Below are 23,167 nucleotides of genomic sequence, written 5' to 3'. Positions count from 1 at the left end.
GACCGCTTGAAAATGAGGCCGACAAAATAACAATGGGGTCAAGGAGATGGCAAATGAACAAAATGGGTATTTTGCATCAGTCTTCACTATGGAAGATACTAGCAGTGTGCCAGATGTAGAAGGGTGCAAAGGAAGAGAAGTGAGTGCAGTTACTGTTACAAGGGAGAAGGTGCTCAAAAAGCTGAAAGACCTAAAGATACAAAGGCCACCTGGACCAGATGAACTGCACCCTATGGTTCTGAAAGAGGTCATAGTAGAGATTGTGGAGGCACTGGTAATGATCTTTCAAGAATTATTGGAAGCTGGCATGGTTCCAGAGGACTGGAAAATTGTAAATATCATTCCACTCTTTAAGAAAGGAGGAAGGCAGCAGAAAGTAAATTATGGACCAGTTAGCCTGACCTCTTTGAGTTGGAGTCATTTGTTAGGATGAGGTTATGAAGTACTTGGTGACACAGGACAAGATAGGACAAAGTCAGCATGGTTTCCTTAAGGGAAAATCCTGCTTGTCAAACCTGTTAGAATACTTTGAGGAGACAACAAGTAGGATAGATAAAGGGTATGTAATAGATGTTATATATTTGGATTTTCAAAAGGTCTTTGACAAGGTGCTACATATGAGGCTGCTTACCAAGTTTGAGGCCATGATATTGCAGGAAAGTTACTGGCATGGTTAGAGAATTGGCTAATTGGTAGGAAACAGTGAGTGAACAGTGCTGCTACTATACATCCGAAAGATGTTAAAAGGATGAGCATGGCAGATGTCTAGGAAGGATTTGAGAGCAAGGACGAATATTTTAATGTATCTGATATCGTACTAGAAGTCTATTAGGACAATAAGCATGGGAATGCTGATGAGTGGGACTAAGTTTTTAGGAAGGACAAATAAAATCATGTTTTAAAACTATAAGACCATAAGACAAAGGACCAGAATTAGGCCAGCTGCTTCACTATTCAATCCGTCCACTACAAGTGTTCCCCTTCACAAATGTTTGTCACCTGCCCTATTGCACACTCTGTCATTGGGACTCCTATGTACTGATTAAAGAAACTTTCCTGAACACATTTGACAAGCTCAATCCAATCCAGTCCTTTGACAATATGGGAGTCCCAGTCAATACTGTGGATAGTGTGGAGGGCTGTCAGAGGTTACAGTGGGACATTGATAGGATGCAAAACTGGACTGAGAAGTGGCAGATGGAATTCAACCCAAATAAGTGTGAGGTGGTTCATTTTGGTAGGTCAAATATGGTGGCAGAATATAGTATTAATGGTAAGACTCTTGGCAGTGTGGAGGATCGGAGGGTTCTTGGGGTCCGAGTCCATAGGACACTCAAAGCTGCTGTGCAGGTTGACTCTGTGGTTAAGAAGGCATACAGGGCATTGGCCTTCATCAACAATGGGATTGAGTTTAAGAACCAAGAGTTAATGTGACAGCTTTATAGGACCCTGGTCAGATCCCACTTGGAGTACTGTGCTCAGTTCTGGTCACCTCACTACAGGAAGGATGTGGAAACTATAGAAAGAGTGAAGAGGAGGTTTACAAGGATGTTGCCTGGATTGGGGAGCATGCCTTATGAGAATAGGTTGAGTGAACTCGGTCTATTCTCCTTGGAGAGATGGAGGATGAGAGGTGACCTGATAGAGGTGTATAAGATGATAGGAAGCATTAATCATGTGGATATTCAGAGGCTTTTTCCCAGGGCTGAAATGGCTAACACGAGAGGGCACAGTTTTAATGTGCTTGGAAATAGGGGGTACATAGGAGATGTCAGGGGGTAAGTTTTTTACGCAGGGAGTGGTGAGAGTGTGGAATAGGCTGCTGGCAACAGTGGTGGAGGCGGATACGATAGGGTCTTTTATGTAACTCCTGGATCGGTACATGGAGCTTAGAAAAATACAGGGCTATGGGTAACCCTCGGTAATTTCTAAAGTAATTATGGGTTTGGCACAGCATTGTAGGCCAAAGAGCTTATATTGTGCTGTAGGTTTTCTATGTTTCTATGTTTTTATGTAATATGTGGAAAGTTAAAATCACCTACTACAACAATGTTATGATTCTTGCAACAGACTGTGGTCCCTCTACAAAATTGTTCCTCTAAATCCTTAGAACTGTTGGATAGTTGGTAATATAGCCCATTAACTTGATCATACCTTTCTTAATTTTTCACTTCTACCCAAAACGCCTCAGTGGATGTGTTCTCCAGTTTGTTCTAGCACAGAATTACCATGACATTCTCCCAGACTGGAAAAACTACCCGTCCTCTTTTACTCACTCCCGTTCTGTCACGTCTAAAACAATGAAAGTGCGGAATGTTGAGCTTCCACTCCTGCACCTCCAGCAACCAAGTCTCACTAATGGCAACAATATCATAATTCCATTCAGGTGTTGATCCATGCTTTGAGCTCATCCACCTTTCCTACGATACTCCTTGCATTGAAATAGATAGATAGATAGATAGATAGATACTTTATTCATCCCCATGGGGAAATTCAACATTTTTTCCAATGTCCCATACACTTATTGTAGCAAAACTAATTACATACAATACTTAACTCAGTAAAAATATGATATGCATCTAAAATCACCCTCTCAAAAAGCATTAATAATAGCTTTTAAAAAGTTCTTAAGTAGATTACTTAAATACATTGAGTCCTAACCCCGGCACTTTAACATATCTTACTCCTGGTGGTTGAATTGTAAAGCCGAATGGCATTGGGGAGTATTGATCTCTTCATCCTGTCTGAGGAGCATTGCATCGATAGTAACCTGTCGCTGAAACTGCTTCTCTGTCTCTGGATGGTGCTATGTAGAGGATGTTCAGGGTTTTCCATAATTGACCGTAGCCTACTCAGCGCCCTTCGCTCTCCTACCGATGTTATACTCTCCAGTTCTGTGCCCACGACAGAGCCCGCCTTCCTTACCAGCTTATTAAGACGTGAGGCGTCCCTCTTCTTAATGCTGCCTCCCCAACACGCCACCACAAAGAAGAGGGCGCTCTCCACAACTGACCTATAGAACATCTTCAGCATCTCACTACTAACATTGAATGACGCCAACCTTCTAAGGAAGTACAGTTGACTCTGTGCCTTCCTGCACAAGGCATCTGTGTTGGCAGTCCAGTCTAGCTTCTCGTCTAACTGTACTCCCAGATACTTGTAGGTCTTAACCTGCTCCACACATTCTCCATTAATGATCACTGGCTCCATATGAGGCCTAGATCTCCTAAAGTCCACCACCATCTCCTTGGTCTTGGTGATATTGAGACGCAGGTAGTTTGAGTTGCACCATACCACAAAGTCCTGTATCTGTTTCCTATACTCTTCCTCCTGTCCATTCCTGACACACCCCACTATGGCCGTGTCATCAGCGAACTTCTGCACATGGCAGGACTCCAAGTTATATTGGAATTCTGATGTGTACAGGGTGAACAGGACCGGAGAGAGTACGGTTCCCTGCGGCGCTCCTGTGCTGCTGACCACCGTGTCAGACCTACAGTCTCCCAACCGCACATACTGAGGTCTACGTACAGGATGCATATAGTGCATCCCCGCTGCCTGCACTGGGGAAAGCTGATCACAACCTGGTTTTGTTACAGTCAAGATATAAATCAATTGTGATGAGGCATCCCACTACCACACGCTCTTTCAGGAAGTGGACTCCTGAAGCTGAACAGGCCCTGAGAGACTGCTTCGGTACTACTAACTGGGATGTACTGCAAGGGGGGCTCTGTGGGGGCGTTGAGGAGGTCACTGAATGCACAACGGACTATATTAACTTTTGTGTGGATGCCGTTGTCCCTGTTAGAACTGTTCGCTGCTATCCCAATAATAAGCCCTGGATCACTAGTCACATCAAAGGCCTCCTAAACCAGAAGAAGAAGGCCTTTAAAGATGGTGATCGGTTGGAGCTTAAAAGAGTTCAGAAGGAACTCAGAGTACAGATAAGGGGGGCAAAGGAGCAGTATAGGAGAAAGTTAGAACAAAAGCTGCAGGAAAAAAGCATGAAGGAGGTGTGGGATGGGATGAAGATCATCACCGGATGTGGTGCAAAGCGGGGGGCAAACATAAGTGGAGATGTGGAGAAAGCGAACCAGCTGAACAACTTCTTCAATAGGTTCGACAGCACAATCTCACCCTCACTGCAGAACTCCACACCAGGCTTACTTCCCTCACAGGAAAATATCCACTCACAGGAGACCTGGCCCACGCCCAGGTTTACGGCTGCACAGGTGGAAGGTCAACTGAGGAAGATCTGTACCAGCAAGGCGGCTGGACCGGATGGAGTTTCCCCACGATTACTGAGGGCCTGTGCGACTGAACTGGGAGAACCACTACAGCGCATCTTCAACATGAGTCTAGATCAGAGAAGAGTACCCAGACAGTGGAAAACATCTTGTATTGTCCCGGTACCGAAGAAACCACAACCAAAGGAGTTGAATGACTTCAGACCTGTTGCCTTGACATCGCACGTGATGAAGACCATGGAGCGGCTGATAATACAGAATCTGAGGCCACAAACCAGGCACGCCCGGGATCCGCTTCAGTTTGCGTATAAGGAGAAGGTGGGAGTGGAGGATGCTATCACGTATTTGCTGCACAAATCACTCTCTCACCTAGATGGGGTCAGTTGTGCTGTGAGGATTACATTCCTTGACTTCTCTAGTGCCTTTAACACCATCCAGCCCAAGATCTTAAAGCACAAACTAACGGAGATGGGAGTAGACTCTCACATGGTGGATTGGATAGTGGACTACTTGACAGATAGACCTCAGTATGTGCGGTTGGGAGACTGTAGGTCTGACACAGTGGTCAGCAGCACAGGAGCGCCACAGGGAACCGTACTCTCTCCGGTCCTGTTCACCCTGTACACATCTGACTTCCAATATAACTCGGAGTCCTGCCATGTGCAGAAGTTCGCTGATGACACGGCCATAGTGGGGTGTGTCAGGAATGGACAGGAGGAGGAGTATAGGAAACTGATACAGGACTTTGTGATATGGTGCAACTCAAACTACCTGCGTCTCAATGTCACCAAGACCAAGGAGATGGTGGTGGACTTTAGGAGATCTAGGCCTCATATGGAGCCAGTGATCATTAATGGAGAATGTGTGGAGCAGGTTAAGACCTACAAGTATCTGGGAGTACAGTTGGACGAGAAGCTAGACTGGACTGCCAACACAGATGCCTTGTGCAGGAAGGCACAGAGCCGACTGTACTTCCTTAGAAGGTTGGCGTCATTCAATGTCTGCAGTGAGATGCTGAAGATGTTCTATAGGTCAGTTGTTGAGAGCGCCCTCTTCTTTGTGGTGGCGTGTTGGGGAGGAAGCATTAAGAAGAAGGACGCCTCACGTCTTAATAAGCTGATAAGGAAGGCGGGCTCTGTCGTGGGCAAAGTACTGGAGAGTTTAACATCGGTAGCTGAGCGAAGGGCGCTGAGTAGGCTACGGTCAATTATGGAAAACCCTGAACATCCTCTACATAGCACCATCCAGAGACAGAGAAGCAGTTTCAGCGACTGGTTACTGTCGATGCAATGCTCCTCAGACAGGATGAAGAGGTCAATACTCCCCAATGCCATTAGGCTTTACAATTCAACTGCCAGGACTTAAGAACTTTTTTTTAAAGCTATTATTAATGCTTTTTGAGTTAGTGATTTAGATGCATATCATATTATTACTGAGTTAAGTATTGTATGTAATGAGTTTTTGCTACAACAAGTGTATGGGACATTGGAAAAAATGTTGAATTTCCCCATGGGGATGAATAAAGTATCTATCTATCTATCTATCTATCCATCTATCTGTCAAGTAGTCCACTATCCAATCCACCATGTGAGAGTCTACTCCCATCTCCGTTAGTTTGTGCCTTAAGATCTTGGGCTGGATGGTGTTAAAGGCACTAGAGAAGTCCAGGAATGTAATCCTCACAGCACCACTGACCCCATCCAGGTGAGAGAGGGATTTGTGCAGCAAATACATGATAGCATCCTCCACTCCCACCTTCTCCTTATACGCAAACTGAAGAGGATCCCGGGCGTGCCTGGGTTGTGGCCTCAGATTCTGTATTATCAGCCGCTCCATGGTCTTCATCACGTGCGACGTCAAGGCAACAGGTCTGAAGTCATTCAACTCCTTTGGTTGTGGTTTCTTCGGTACCGGGACAATACAGGATGTTTTCCACTGTCTGGGTACTCTTCTCTGCTCCAGGCTCATGTTGAAGATGCGCTGTAGTGGTTCTCCCAGCTCAGTCGCACAGGCCCTCAGTAATCGTGGGGATACTCCATCCGGTCCAGCCGCCTTGCTGGTACAGATCTTCCTCAGTTGTCCTTCCACCCGTGCAGCCGTAATCCTGGGCGTGGGCAAGGTCTCCTGTGAGTGGCTATTTTCCTGTGAGGGAAGTAAGAGGGAGGACGAGTAGAAAGACAGGCCTGGTGTGGAGTTCTGCGGTGAGGATGAGATTGTGCTGTCGAACCTATTGAAGAAGTTGTTCAGCTGGTTTGCTTTCTCCACATCTCCACTTATGTTTGCCCCCCGCTTTGCACTGCATCTGGTGATGATCTTCATCCCATCCCACTCCTCCTTCATGCTTTTTTTCTGCAGCTTTTGTTCTAGCTTCCTCCTATACTGCTCCTTTGCCCCCCTTATCTGTACTCTGAGTTCCTTCTGAACTCTTTTAAGCTCCAACCGATCACCATCTTTAAAGGCCCTCTTCTTCTGATTTAGGAGGCCTTTGATGTGACTAGTGGTCCAGGGCTTATTATTGGGATAGCAGCGAACAGTTCTAACAGGAACAACGACATCCACACAAAAGTTAATATAGTCCGTTGTGCATTCAGTGACCTCCCCAACGCCCCACAGAGCCCCCCTTGCAGTTCATCCCAGTTAGTAGTACCGAAGCAGTCTCTCAGGGCCTGTTCAGCTTCAGGAGTCCACAATATACCGCAGCTCAGGACACTAGTCACACCATGCTTAACGTTTTGATATTGTACCTGCCTTTGTCTGAGGTCGTATCAACACCTGCTTCCACAACCTCTCCTCTAACTGTTCTGGCATTCTGGTTCCTATCTCCCTGCAACTCTAGTTTAAACCCCACTGTGCAGCATTAACAAACCTTCCCATTAGGATGTTAGATCCCCTCCAGTTCAGGTACAAACTGTCCCTTCGATATGGGTACTACCCTTCCTGGAAGAGCCCAAAGATCCAAAAATCTATGCCCTCCCTCCTTAGCCACATTTTATACTGTATAATCTTCCTATTTCTGTACTCACTAGTGCATGGCATGTGTAGCAATCCTGAGATCACAACCCTGAAGATCTTTCCTTTTAACTCCCTGACCTCCCTTTGCAGAACCTCATTACTTGTCCTACCCATGCTATTGGTACCTATATGAACCACCATCTCTGGCTGTTCACCATCCCACTTGAAAACACTGAGGACTCAAATCCAAGATATCCCAGAACCTGGCACCCGGGAGGCAACATACCATCCAGGAATCTTGTTCTCATCCACAGCATCTCCTTTCTGTTCCTCTAATTTACAACCCCCAACAACGCAGCTCACCTCTACTCCCCACCTTTCCTTCTGAGTCACAGAGCCAGACTTAATGCCAGAGACCTGACCACTGTGACTTTCCTCTTCTAGGTTATCCCACCCAAACGTATCCAAAGTGATAAACCTGTTGAGAAGGGGGATGGCCACAGGGGTACTCTGCACTGACTCCTCTACCCCCTTTCCCTTTCCTGACTGTCACCCAGTTTCCTGTGTCCTGCACCTTGGTTGTAACTACCTCTCTATATGTCCTACTAATCAAGTCCTGAACCTTCCAAATGATCTTGGAGTTCATCCAGTTCCAGCTCCAACTCCTTAATGTGGTTTGTTACAAGCTGCAGTTAGATAAACTTCTTGTGGATCGAATTGTCAGGGACACTGGAGTATCGCATCCTGCCTGGCCTCTCTACTGCCCTAACTGAGCAAATGTAAAGAAGGAGGAATAAAAAACCTCCACCTACAGCTATTTTTTGCTTTCTCTGACTGAAACTTCTCCTCACTGAAGCCTCGAAGAACTACCTGCTATCTAAATGCAGTTTGCTGTTAATTGCTTTTACATTTGATGAAACAATTATTCTACACTTCCAGGAATTAGACGAGACATGGTGACTAGGAATCCAGATGTAGAAAAGGTTTTAGGTACAGGTTATCAAAATTTATCTCTTGGATTCTTATCCAAACAAACTGTTTAGCTTGTTGCCAGGAGCAAGACCTCTGGTAAAAGGCCAGAGCTGCCTTTTTGTCAAGAGTATGAGAGAGCTTTGACAGACTTTGATAGAACTTTGACAAGCTTCTTTAGATGTGTAGTGGGAAGTGTATTGACTGGCTGAATTATGGCATGCTATGGGAACACCAATGCCTTTGAATGTAAAATACTACGAAAGGTAATGGATTTGGCCCAGTACATCACGGGTAAGGCCTTCCCAACCACTGAGCACATCTACGTGAGACATTGCCATAGAAACGAACCATCCATCATCAAAGATCCTCACCACCCATGTCATGCTCTTTTCTCGCTGCTGCCATCAGGTAGAAGGTACAAGAGTCTCAGGACTCACACCATCAGGTTCAAGGACAGTTATTACCCCTCAACTGTCAGGCTCATGACAAAAGGGGATAATTACACTCATTACTGAGATGTTCCCACAGCCAGTGATCTCACTTTCAGGCTCCTGATCTTGTTATTTCATGCTTTTGTTATTTATTGCTATTTATTTATATTTGCTTTGCACAGTTTGTTGTCTTCCATTCTGCACTTGATCTTTCATCGATCCTGTTATAGTTACTATTCTATAGATTTGCTGAGTATGTCTGCAGGAAAAAGAATATCAGGGTTATATGTGGTGACATATATGTACTCTGATAATAAAATTGACTTTGAATTTTGAACTTTTGAACTTTGAGTGAGGAGACAGATTGCAGAGGTGGAGAGGCTATGGTTAAGAAGTCAGGTCAGAAGATGACTATAGTGAGGGCTAGACAGCAATCAGGTGTTGGAGGAGACTGAAATTCAAATTTGTGGAGATTATTATCATGATAGGAAGAGTATCATGCTTGGATTGAGGGAAAAAATAATGATTTGATTAACCAGATGATGATCAGAAAGGGGTATGTGAGATTGGGAGAGTGACATGTGGGATTCAGCACTTGGAAGTTCAGAACTAGTTGATTCTTGTTGGCCAATGTAGGGTTTCCTGAGGTTTACAAGCAATATTTTGAAAACATGTAATGGATCTGAGCCCTTTTATTCATTTCTGTTTCCAATGTTTAGTAAATACCACTAAAATACTACATTTTTATTTCTGATATTTTACACCACTTATTTTAACTTAAGCATTTAATATTTATTTTATGTAACTCAGTTTTTTTCTCTATGTCTATCATGTATTTCATTGTACTGCGACTGTAAAGTTAACAAGTTTCACGATATATGCTGGTGATATTAAGTCTGATTCTGATTCTAAAGCAATTAAATACTGTTGCTACACATTTTAAAATTCCTTCCCATTCCCACACCAACCTGTTTAAGCTTGACTCCACTACTAGAGTGAGCATAAATGTAAACTGGAGGAACAGCAGCACATATTCCACCTGGATAGTCTACAACACAAATGCAGGAACAATGACTTCTCCAAGTTCAGGTAACCTGCTCCTTCTCGTTCCCTTTTCTCTCTTTTGATCTACTCTGTTTCTCCAGTACCTACCCTATTTCCCTGATTCTTTCACCTTTTTATCTGTCTCTCCCCACTCCATCTACCCATCAACCACACACTCCTTCGACTGGGTCCCCTATCCCTCCTAACAGCCCTTCCTTTCAAATTCAAGTTTATTGTCATCTGACTGCACCAAAAAAAAACAACGGTCTTGCAGTCCATGGTGTACCCACAATACTTATATCACACACAGCATATAAAACAAAATACTACCACAGTTAAAATTTATAATACAAAATGCATATGAAACTTATAATTCAAAATGCATATGAGGTGCACTGCACAGGTAAACAGTAAACAGCTTATTGTCCCAGGGATGAGACCTTGGTGGAGGCTGGGTATTCAATAATCTCACAGTCTGGGGGATTAAGCTGTTACCCTGTTTAGCAATCCTTGTCCTGATGCTCCTGTACCTCCTTCCTGACTGCAGGGGGTCAAAGAGATTGTGGGATGAGTGGTAGGAATCCTCAACAATATTTTGGGTCCTTCATATAAGATGCTTCTGGAAAATGTCAAGATGGTGGAGAGAGACTCCAGTGATCTTCTCAGCAATTTATACAATCTTCTCCTATCAGATTCCATCATCTGTAGGTCTTTGTTGCCTCTACCTATCACCTCTCAGCCTCTATCGTTATTTTCACTCTTTTTACCTTCAGCTGCCTTTCATCCTTCTCACCTAGATCCATGTATCACTTGTGAGTTCTTGCTAGACTTCTCTTCACCTCTTCATGTTGGCTATCTTTCCTCTATCTTTTAGTCTGAATAAAATGTCTCATCTTGAGGTGTTAACTGCCCATTTCCCTTTATAGATGCTGCCTGACCCACAAATACTTCCAACATTTAGTTGGTTGCTAATAAAGAACCCAACTCAACTTGCCAGACATAATTTCAAAATACACTTCCAGTAGCTTAACAACATATCCCCCCCCCCCCCCCCCCCCCCCAATGTCTATGTCTTAGGAGTGAATACAAGCCATTAAAGCATTTAGGGGCAATCAGAATCCATTTTGGTTTCTTCCTGCACTTCACACCAAAATACTGGCTCAATTATGTTTTCCAGGGCATATCAGATATGTATGAATTTTCTGTTCTCTCAAGTATTTTATCCAAAAGAGCTGTAGATGATGAGGTGCTTGGTTTCAATTAAAAAAATGGGAACCAAGTCAGTAATGTATTCTTGCTTCCATTTGTAAAAGTTCTGCACTGATTTGAAAGTTATGTTCTGTCCTGATGATTTATAAATGTGTGGTCAATTATTTATCTGAAGCCTGAAAATAGCTGCTCCTTCAAGAAACGATTTCAAAGCTTAGTAGAGTACATAGTGACACAAGTTGGCAATAGAAGTCTATTTATAGATCTAAATTAAATTGGATTCTGAAGACTGTAACAATTTGCACTGTCTTCATGCTCTAATTCCATATCATTGTGGCTCAGAAAGCTTTTATAATCAGAGAGAGTCATAAAGCACTATAGTACAAAAGTTGGCTTTGAACTGGCATATTCCTTCCCATTCCCACACCAACTTGTTTATCCTCGGCTCCACCACCAGAGTGAGCCTAAATGTAAAGTAGAGGAACAGCAGCATATATTCCACCTGGATAGTCTACAACCCAAGTACAAGGATATGGACTTTCAGCCCATCTAGCCCCTGCCAAAATGTTAATCTACCTAGACCCAATAACTTGCACATGGATCTTAGCCCTCCATACCCCTTCCATCCAAGTAATTATCCAAAAATCTCTTAAATACATTCATCAGGCACTGTCTATCCAAATCCAATAGTCATTTCTAACAAATTTAAGCACATGTACATTGTCAACTCCATTGCCATTTGCGACATCTGGAACAATATATTTCATGGAACTAGGGAATAATTTAAAGGCAAAAGTTTCCCCCCCCCCCCTTCAACAGTCAACTATAGGTTTAGCATACATCTGCATTCCACCTTGGATTTCTCTCCTGTACCAATCAAGGTTTTTCATTAATTTCAGTTCAAGGTTGAGGTTCTAATTTACAAAAGGAACCCATAAATTCTAACATCACTTTGGTGAGGTTGAGCAACAATTTGGCTGAAAATGAGAATTAAGTCTGGAGCAACTATAACTGTGAGGGGAAAAAATGTAAGAAGACTGCAATAGAAATAAAAGCAATTGGTATTTTGTATGTTGCATTATCTGTGTCACTGGGCAGCTCATTGATACTGTATCAATCCCAGGCCATACTTGAAGCTCATAAACTTCCAACATTGGGTAAATATCAGGTAGTGTATTGTGGAAGTGAAGCCAAGAGTCACTGTAGCTTGTCTGCAGCATTTTCTAAAATGGTTAAAGTTATGAGCTTAACCTAAGATGATTCTAGTAAGATAGATTTGTATGGTAAGTTAGATACTCATAAGGTGATGTTCTTACCTCAATTTTGCATGCAGACCATTCACCAAAGACCCAACTATAGCATGGCTTTACAAGGCAAGGTCGATACTGGATTAGGTGGGAAGAGCAGGGTCTTCCTTCTCCATGAGTCTTTTGAAGTACATGCCTAGTACGCTTCATTTGGCCTAAAGAAAAGAATGGTTTTCATAACTAAACAATCTGTCACACCTGGGAAGAAACCCATTGTAGAATATTTTCAAATCTAGACTTGATTTATTTATATCATTTTTGGGCATGTACCAACATAGCAATGAGAGGAAACCGGAGCACCAGGAGGAAACCCACACAGTCACTGAGAGAACGTACAAACTCCTTAGAGACAGTAGCGTAATTGAACCTGAATCACAGATGTGGTAATAGCATTTTACATCATACTGCCTATTTTGCATTGGTTGACAGCACTGACTAAAATTCATGCAACTTGCACAGGGAGTTAAGTTTCCAAAACTTTTGGATGACACCAAATTTTTGAATGTGGCTATCAGAGGAAAAGTTAGTAACACATATCAGGAGGACAGAGCCAATTGGTGAAATGTACAAATACACGGCAGTGGGAATGGGGTTAAGAGAAGCATTTTAGAAAGAATAATGATAGGGAAAGGCACTGATTGGTTGAATCGCAATATAACTGCAGTTTTCAAAACTTATTGGATAACTATTCAAAGGTAAAATAATTTCAAGGCTATGGGAAAGGGAATGAAGTAGAATGAAATGAATACATTGCACAGAGCCAGCGCAGTTTCAATGGCTGAATATTTTTACTGTATTGTTAAAATTGAATTCAATGATTCTGTGCTTGTAGGAATGACATAGCTTTCCAGATTAATCCTTAACACTATAAGTAATATCTTCAAAAAAGCAAAATTGTGCAAATTCTTAAAATCTGAAATGCAGGCAGAAACAGTTGGAAATGCTCAGCAGGTCAAGCGGCATTTGAGAAGAAAATAGAGTTGATACTTAAACTGGCATTTTGCCTGATTTTTACTAGTTGCTTTGAATTATGTACGTGCCTGTCTAACTTGATTTTATAAGGTTCTGATTTTAAAGGCAGCAAAAAACATGGATCTTCAACAGTTGAACTATCAGTGGTCCAATTACTGTTTTGATGAAATGCCCACACCCTCAATGATCCATATGTTTGCTCCATTAGGCTCTAGGCATCAGCAATACTGAGTCCCAGGGTTTACTTAATGAAACAAGTAAGCATAAGGCACTGATTGGGTGTTCCCTGGCAGCTCATCAGCAGAGCTCAGAAGGCTGCCCATTGCATCTCTAACAGATGCTTCAAGTAAATGTTAAAAATAAGGAAGACAAGCAAATAAGAGGATTGCCAAGAAAAAGAGGACAAGCAGAGGATCATGGCATAAAAGAACTGGGGAAGTTAATCATTGGACATTACTGGTTAGAAATTGGGCAGGATTGGAGCTAGAAAGAAACAGAAGCTGGGTACCCGAAATTAAATATAGCAGAAAACATTGGAAACACACAGCAGGTCACACCCAACCCACTTACACAGAATTTACATTTCTGAAAGATCTTTGATCTGAAATGTTGAGACTGTTTCTCTTCCTAAAGATGCCAGCTGACCTGCAGACTGTTTCCATCAGTTCTGTTTTATACATTCTGATGCAGTGTGCTTGTTTCCAGCTCATCCATTGTCCCAACTTCAGAGGGATACAGATGCATGGCATCATTTTGATGGCTTGGAGCTATCATATTAAGCAGTAATTAATGAAATTCCCTTCACAGAAGTAATAGATTTTGGGCATATCATACACTTGTTGCCAAATTAATTAATAAACCATATGGTTTAGCTTCAACGTTGAGGTTAGAGTTCTCATTAGTTCCAGAAGCATGACAATTAACGGTAGAAGGAGCTAAAATGGAATTGAGAGTAGCAAAGTTAAATTTACAAGGCCACCATCTGTGGAAAGAATGTAACAGCTGATTAACAAAAAAAAATATTGCTTTGGTTAGACAGGAGATCATTATCAAGCTTACAAAGTACCGTGTATAGAAATGTTTTCCTTAACTCTTGCTTGTTACAGTGACAGGTTTGGCAGTCTTGTCAAACGGTGATACAGACTGTGATTCTGGGTCTTGAATAAATGAGCAATTAACAGCTATGTGTACAAATGGAGTTTCATCTGTTGCTTATTATTTTTATTTAAAAATTTTTAAGTTAGATCACATGCAAATAAACCACAGAAACTGAATATTTGATTAAGAGGATAGCAGGAGAGTGGGCAAATAAGTTGGTGCTGTTGGTAATTACCAACACAAATGTGGAACTTGTCAGCTGTCAATATTGGTGAAAACTTACTGTTTCACCCTTGAGTTTTAATAGATTCCTGGAGTTACACTGCATGGAAGCAGCCCCTCAGTCCAATGCATCTCTACTAATCCCATTTGCCTGTGTTTGGCCTATGTTCATCTACTTTACTCTCCAAGCACTTCACCAAATATATTTTAAACATTCCAACTAACCACAAGATGTGCCAAACTGAACTGCCTGCATACTGAGACTATATTTCAATTTGGAATGAATGAGACTTTAGAATATGGACCTGAACCAATTGCTAAGTAAAAATATTCTGTTCTAGATACTTTAATTAATAGGATTTTTTTGATGATGATAAACAAAATCAGGAAATAGGTGAAACATGCATCTGATCTATTGGCTCATCAGTAGAAGGTTTTAATGGTGAAACTAATTATTGAGAAAATTGTAATGTGGATGCCAACATGAGTGATGGGAATTGTAAGATAAGAAGGTGTCAGTTCCCACAGTGCTAAGAAAGATTGGCTGTGAGGTATCGTTCAGTTCATTTGAAGGCAAACAGCATGGATTTTGTGCTTGCTGTTGACTATGGCCAGCTGGGTTCTTGTCTCAGTGCCTCAGGTTTTCAGATGACTGTGGAATAAATTGATTCTCTAAGAGCTTTAGCTCTGAACCAGCACTGGAACTCCATCACTCCAAGTTAGATAACCAAACTGTAAAATCAAATCAGTAAATTGGGGGGGGGGGGGGGCTTGGAGCAAGGACTTCAAGTTTGAAAAGATTAGCAAACACCTTGCCTCTCTTTCTTCCCACTTGCCCCTCAACATATTCCCTCTTCTTTTCCTCGTGCTCACTTCTCATGCAGAGCACTGGCAGCCTACACCAGGCCCTCGGTCAAGCCAGCTGTGGAAGATGGACAATATTGGGGTTACAATATTGTTGCTGTGAGAAAGCATTTGTCCTGCTATGCAGGATTTCCCCTGGGCTGTCCAAGAGTCCTTTCAGAAACAGCACTGCGAGCTTGAGTGCTTCAGTCAGCACAGTATGGGATATTGATGCAATGTAATTGGTAGAGGATTTAAGAAGATCTCAGAAAAAAATAGATATTTTTACACTAACTTACTGGGAGTCTGGAGTTTACTGTGTGAAAGACAGGAGGAGGAAAAAACCTTTGTTGCTTTGAAAGGGTACACAAATGAGTAATTATTCCTAATTTACAAAGCCATGGCCAAGCTTGCAGTTACCTAAATAACTGAATAGTTTGCTACCAGAAACATGATGCATCAACAGACCACACTCTGTGCCATTGTGCACTGAGTAATGATTATTACTGGGTGTGTGGCACAATGAGTGAGCTGTAAAGATTGTTACTAGGTGAGCAGTAAACTGAGTGAGCTGTAATGATTGTTACTGGATGGAGGTACACTGAGTGAGCTGTAATGATTGTTACTAGGTGAGCAGTACACTGAGTGAGCTGTAATGATTGTTACTGGATGGAGGTACACTGAGTGAGCTGTAATGATTGTTACTGGATGGAGGTACACTGAGTGAGCTGTAATGATTGTTTCTGGGTGAGTGGTACATTGAGTGAGCTGTAATTATTGTTACTGGGTGAGTGGTACATTGAGTGAGCTATAATGATTGTTACTGGGTGAGTGATACACTGAGTGAGCTGTAATGATTGTTACTGGGTGAGCAGCACATTGAGTGAGCTGTATACTGGGTGAGTGGTACACGGAGTGATCTGTAATGATTGTTACTGGGTGAGTGGTACACTGAGTGAGCTGTAATGATTGTTACTGGATGGAGGTACACTGAGTGAGCTGTAATGATTGTTACTAGGTGAGCAGTACACTGAGTGAGCTGTAATGATTGTTACTGGATGGAGGTACACTGAGCGAGCTGTAATGATTGTTACTGGATGGAGGTACACTGAGTGAGCTGTAATGATTGTTACTGGATGGAGGTACACTGAGTGAGCTGTAATGATTGTTTCTGGGTGAGTGGTACATTGAGTGAGCTGTAATTATTGTTACTGGGTGAGTGGTATATTGAGTGAGCTATAATGATTGTTACTGGGTGAGTGATACACTGAGTGAGCTGTAATGATTGTTACTGGGTGAGCAGCACATTGAGTGAGCTGTATACTGGGTGAGTGGTACACGGAGTGATCTGTAATGATTGTTACTGGGTGAGTGGTACACTGAGTGAGCTGTAATGATTGTTACTGGGTGAGTGGTACACTGAGTGAGCTGTAATGATTGTTACTGGGTGAGCAGTACACTGAGCGAGCTGTAATGATTGTTACTGGGCGAGTGGTACATTGAGAGAGCTGTAATGATTGTTACTGGATGAGCAGTACACTGAGTGAGCTGTAATGATTGTTACTGGGTGAGTGGTATATTGAGTGATCTGTAATGATTGTTACTGGGTGAGTGGTACACTGAGTGAGCTGTAATGATTGTTACTGGGTGAGTGGTTAACTGAGTGAGCTGTAATGATTGTTACTGGGTGAGCAGTACACTGAGCGAGCTGTAATAATTGTTACTGGGCGAGTGGTACGTTGAGAGAGCTGTAATGATTGTTACTGGATGAGCAGTACACTGAGTGAGCTGTAATGATTGTTACTGGGTGAGTGGTACACTGAGTGAGCTGTAATGATTGTTACTGGGTGAGTGGTATATTGAGTGATCTGTAATGATTGTTACTGGGTGAGTGGTACACTGAGTGAGCTGTAATGATTGTTACTGGGTGAGCAGTACACTGAGCGAGCTGTAATGATTGTTACTGGGCGAGTGGTACATTGAGAGAGCTGTAATGATTGTTACTGGATGAGCAGTACACTGAGTGAGCTGTAATTATTGTTACTGTGTGAGTGGTACATTGAGTGAGCTATAATGATTGTTACTGGGTGAGTGATACACTGAGTGAGCTGTAATGATTGTTACTGGGTGAGCAGCACATTGAGTGAGCTGTATACTGGGTGAGTGGTACACGGAGTGATCTGTAATGATTGTTACTGGATGAGTGGTACACTGAGTGAGCTGTAATGATTGTTACTGGATGGAGGTACACTGAGTGAGCTGTAATGATTGTTACTAGGTGAGCAGTACACTGAGTGAGCTGTAATGATTGTTACTGGATGGAGGTACACTGAGCGAGCTGTAATGATTGTTACTGGATGGAGGTACACTGAGTGAGCTGTAATGATTGTTACTGGATGGAGGTACACTGAGTGAGCTGTAATGATTGTTTCTGGGTGAGTGGTACATTGAGTGAGCTGTAATTATTGTTACTGGGTGAGTGGTACATTGAGTGAGCTATAATGATTGTTACTGGGTGAGTGATACACTGAGTGAGCTGTAATGATTGTTACTGGGTGAGCAGCACATTGAGTGAGCTGTATACTGGGTGAGTGGTACACGGAGTGATCTGTAATGATTGTTACTGGGTGAGTGGTACACTGAGTGAGCTGTAATGATTGTTACTGGGTGAGTGGTACACTGAGTGAGCTGTAATGATTGTTACTGGGTGAGCAGTACACTGAGCGAGCAGTACACTGAGCGAGCTGTAATGATTGTTACTGGGCGAGTGGTACATTGAGAGAGCTGTAATGATTGTTACTGGATGAGCAGTACACTGAGTGAGCTGTAATGATTGTTACTGGGTGAGTGGTATATTGAGTGATCTGTAATGATTGTTACTGGGTGAGTGGTACACTGAGTGAGCTGTAATGATTGTTACTGGGTGAGTGGTTAACTGAGTGAGCTGTAATGATTGTTACTGGGTGAGCAGTACACTGAGCGAGCTGTAATAATTGTTACTGGGCGAGTGGTACGTTGAGAGAGCTGTAATGATTGTTACTGGATGAGCAGTACACTGAGTGAGCTGTAATGATTGTTACTGGGTGAGTGGTACACTGAGTGAGCTGTAATGATTGTTACTGGGTGAGTGGTATATTGAGTGATCTGTAATGATTGTTACTGGGTGAGTGGTACACTGAGTGAGCTGTATTGATTGTTACTGGGTGAGTGGTACACTGAGTGAGCTGTAATGATTGTTACTGGGTGAGCAGTACACTGAGCGAGCTGTAATGATTGTTACTGGGCGAGTGGTACATTGAGAGAGCTGTAATGATTGTTACTGGATGAGCAGTACACTGAGCGAGCTGTAATGATTGTTACTGGGTGAGTGGTACACTGAGTGAGCTGTAATGATTGTTACTGGGTGAGTGGTATATTGAGTGAGCTGTAATGATTGTTACTGGATGGAGGTACACTGAGTGAGCTGTAATGATTGTTACTGGGTGAGTGGTACACTGAGCGAGCTGTAATGATTGTTACTGGGTGAGCAGTACACTGAGCGAGCTGTAATGATTGTTACTGGGTGAGTGGTACACTGAGTGAGCTGTAATGATTGTTACTGGGTGAGCAGTACACTGAGCGAGCTGTAATGATTGTTACTGGGTGAGTGGTACACTGAGTGAGCTGTAATGATTGTTACTGGGTGAGTGGTATATTGAGTGAGCTGTAATGATTGTTACTGGGTGAGTGGTACACTGAGCGAGCTGTAATGATTGTTACTGGGTGAGCAGTACACTGAGCGAGCTGTAATGATTGTTACTGGGTGAGTGGTACGTTGAGAGAGCTGTAATGATTGTTACTGGATGAGCAGTTCACTGAGCGAGCTGTAATGATTGTTACTGGGTGAGTGGTACACTGAGTGAGCTGTAATGATTGTTACTGGGTGAGTGGTATATTGAGTGATCCGTAATGATTGTTACTGGGTGAGTGGTACACTGAGTGAGCTGTAATGATTGTTACTGGGTGAGTGGTACACTGAGTGAGCTGTAATGATTGTTACTGGGTGAGCAGTACACTGAGCGAGCTGTAATGATTGTTACTGGGTGAGTGGTACATTGAGAGAGCTGTAATGATTGTTACTGGATGAGCAGTACACTGAGCGAGCTGTAATGATTGTTACTGGGTGAGTGGTACACTGAGTGAGCTGTAATGATTGTTACTGGGTGAGTGGTACACTGAGTGAGCTGTAATGATTGTTACTGGGTGAGTGGTATATTGAGTGATCTGTAATGATTGTTACTGGGTGAGTGGTACACTGAGTGAGCTGTAATGATTGTTACTGGGTGAGTGGTACACTGAGTGAGCTGTAATGATTGTTACTGGGTGAGCAGTACACTGAGCGAGCTGTAATGATTGTTACTGGGCGAGTGGTACATTGAGAGAGCTGTAATGATTGTTACTGGATGAGCAGTACACTGAGCGAGCTGTAATGATTGTTACTGGATGAGCAGTACACTGAGCGAGCTGTAATGATTGTTACTGGGTGAGTGGTACACTGAGTGAGCTGTAATGATTGTTACTGGGTGAGTGGTATATTGAGTGAGCTGTAATGATTGTTACTGGATTGAGGTACACTGAGTGAACTGTAATGATTGTTACTGGGTGAGTGGTACACTGAGCGAGCTGTAATGATTGTTACTGGGTGAGCAGTACGCTGAGTGAGCTGTAATGATTGTTACTGGGTGAGTGGTATATTGAGTGAGCTGTAATGATTGTTACTGGATTGAGGTACACTGAGTGAGCTGTAATGATTGTTACTGGGTGAGTGGTACACTGAGCGAGCTGTAATGATTGTTACTGGGTGAGCAGTACACTGAGTGAGCTGTAATGATTGTTACTTGGTGAGTGGTACACTGAGTGAGCTGTAATGATTGTTACTATGTGAGTAGTGCATTGGGAATTATTTTGGCTAGGAGTGTAATTTTGTGATGTGGCATGATAAAATGCAAACCTTGAACTCAACCACTCATCCAGATTACTGAGGATTCTGCAGCATTGTGTCCATGTTCTTGCTCCTTGCATTGACTGTCACCTACCTGACCCGAGTGACTTTATTTGGGCAATTTTCTGTTCTCTGTCAATACCATGTCCAGCGTGACTTCCAAGACTCATTGAAAAATTGCACACTTACCTCCTCCTACATAGCATGTCAGAATGAGGTTCATATTGATCTCTATCATTCACCTCTGCCAGAAAGTAATTTGCCTATATCTCTCCATGCTGGTTTTAAGTGGCACAGGCCATTTACGTCATTGAAGCCACCTGAGGATGGTTAGTGCGTTATGCATACCGAATTCACGTTAATTTGCAGGCAGGATGAAGTAGGCATGTCGCCTTTTTCAGAAGCAAAGGGATCAGATTAATCCCACATCACTTTGCCCATTTTTCAGCACTATCCAATTTAGCTGCCTGGCAGTCATGGAAGTGATGATTTTAAAAAGAATCCAAGTCTGCTTTTCTAATTTCAAACTCAATCTGATCACTTTATTACAGAACTTTTGTAAGTTAAGGCAGTCAATTTTCTACTTGCTTTTTTGACTTGACAGTGAGATAATTGTTTTCATCTGAGATAGATAACGAGAAAAAGTGTCACCGGCCACCAACAGCAGGGGTACAGAAGCAGCAAACTGCTGGGTAGTGCCCAGGCAGAGAGAACCAAGATGATTAATTGCCTTCTCCCCATCCTCCATACTCCAATACTGTTCTTCCTACACAGTACAGGATGTACTATGTATCCGAGCCTAAATACTATTGGTTTAAGGATTATAAATAAGGTTGGCAACATTACTGATTTATCTTTTCAGGGACAATCTGAGGCAGTGATTAGATTGTATTGCAATTATTCTAAAGATCAAGAAATCTTCTGATGAATAATGTTTCTGTGTGTGATCCGATTTTGAATTCAACAGTATAACATACAATTTAGTGGCTGCAGTGTGAACAGGAAGATGCAATCTCCACAGAACAGCTTACTGATCTCTTGGTAGCAGTCATGGTGATGACCAATGCGAAGTGAGGAAAACTTGGACTCCTTCAACAATATTGTTATATATTTTGTATTACAATCACAGGAGCTTTTGATGGGGTCACACACTCAGAAAGATTTATCAGTCGAGATTTTTTTATTACTCAGCTTCAAGCTAAAATGGAAAACTAGAGAGTGAGGTCACAGCTGACAAACCACTTACACTAAAATGTTGGAATAGAATATCAAGCATTGCCTAGAATCTAAAGTGATCTCTCATTACATATTCTTCAATTTCCACATAATGTATTCCTGAATTATTCATGCTGTATCCAGAGATAGCCACACAGTTGAAAAAGCTGGGATAAAACACTGAAGATAGCAGTCATGAAGATCTACCAAAATGAGAATTGAACTTTAATTAATATTTAGGTTACAAAAACAGAAGACATTAGAGACAATTTAATCTTTAACAAAATTAGTTACTAGACATCCACTAGGTGGAATGTTTAAGTTATGAAAGTAATTAAAATAATAATTTAAACTGAACTAAATGGAACTTAACTACTTACCAATTTCAAATGTACACTTAAGCATTAAAACAACAGCTTCATTATATTATAGAGTACTTCTAACTTGATGTTCTACTTTATTATTTTGGATTTTAAAGATAATTTCCTTTATCGAAAGAATCATTTGCATTGTGGGCAACTCTGGATTGTAAAAGTGAGTCATAGATAACCTTTTAACATGCAAGAAATGAGGTTGGAGGTGGTGGGTAAAAGTTCACGTGAAGTCCAAAAACTTCTCAATAATGTTTGCTTATTTGTGTCAATTTCAAGCCAACTATTACATTAAGCTAAATAGACCTTCCCCCACTGAGTCTCAAAGTATGTCAGGATGAGAACATCCATGTTGATAAACACAAGATATTATGTAGCTGCTGGAAATCTAGAGCAACACACAAAAGTGCTGGAGGAACTCAGCAGGTCAGACAACATCTACTGAAATGAATAACAATCGACGTTTTGGGCCAAGACCCTGATGAAGCCTTTGAATAGTGTAAAGTACTGTTCAGAAATAGTCATCCATAAAGTTTGAAAATAAAACTGCAAACTGAATTTAATTATTACAAGCTTTATTACAAAGGTTTCTATGCCATCTTCTACAACTTCTGTCAACCGATGTGGCAGTGCCTGTAGGAGGAGTGGTTAATTTTACCTATTTTTCTGAGGCTGGGTAATAATCTGTGCTCCACAATTCCAAAAATAAGCAAAATAGACAAACCGTATTACTGCAGGTCAAAGGTCTTTCAGGTCCGTAGAAGAAGCTGATGGGTGAGGGAAAGAAGCTGTTGTTGAACTTTGAGGTGTGGGTCTTCAGGCTCTTGTATCTCCTGTCTGACAGCAGCAATGAAAAGAGGGCATGGCCTGGATGGTGGCATTCCCAGGTGATGCAAATCACCATCCTCTTATAAATGTCCTTGACGGAGAGCAGAGAAGTCTCATGAGGGATTCGTTGAGTCCACCACTCTCTGTAGCCTCTTGTGTTCCTGTGCAATGCAGTTTCCATACAAGGCCATGAAGCAACCAGTCAGACTATTTTCCACTGTACATCTGTAGAGTCTTCGATGACACCATAAGACCATAAAACATAGGTGCAGAATTAAACCATTTGGCACATTGAGTCTGCTCCGCCACTCCATCATGGCTGATTTATTATCCCTCTCAATCCCATTCTCCTGCCTTCTCCTTATAACCTTGGATGCTCTGATTAACCAAGAACTGATCAACTTATGGTTTAAGTCCTCCACAGCATTGAATTCCAGAGATTCATCACATTCTGCCAACAGAAATTCCTTCTCAT

At 42.2% G+C, this 23,167-nt stretch overlaps 1 protein-coding gene across 3 annotated transcripts in view; it reads right to left on the bottom strand.

The window, feature by feature from the left end:
- The window catches only part of thsd7ba (thrombospondin, type I, domain containing 7Ba), a 976,604-nt gene that overhangs the window by 84,510 nt on the left and 868,927 nt on the right, over window positions 1-23,167 (bottom strand). For all 3 annotated transcript variants that reach the window (XM_073025771.1, XM_073025781.1, XM_073025776.1), the window contains exon 21: window positions 12,172-12,317. In XM_073025771.1, the coding sequence (XP_072881872.1) occupies window positions 12,172-12,317 (146 nt within the window). The remainder of the gene's footprint in view (window positions 1-12,171; window positions 12,318-23,167) is intronic.

This window comes from Hemitrygon akajei, chromosome 2 (genome assembly GCF_048418815.1).
Source record: "Hemitrygon akajei chromosome 2, sHemAka1.3, whole genome shotgun sequence".
In the NCBI taxonomy this organism is placed as follows: domain Eukaryota; kingdom Metazoa; phylum Chordata; class Chondrichthyes; order Myliobatiformes; family Dasyatidae; genus Hemitrygon; species Hemitrygon akajei.
This window is presented reverse-complemented; position numbering and strand designations above follow the sequence as displayed.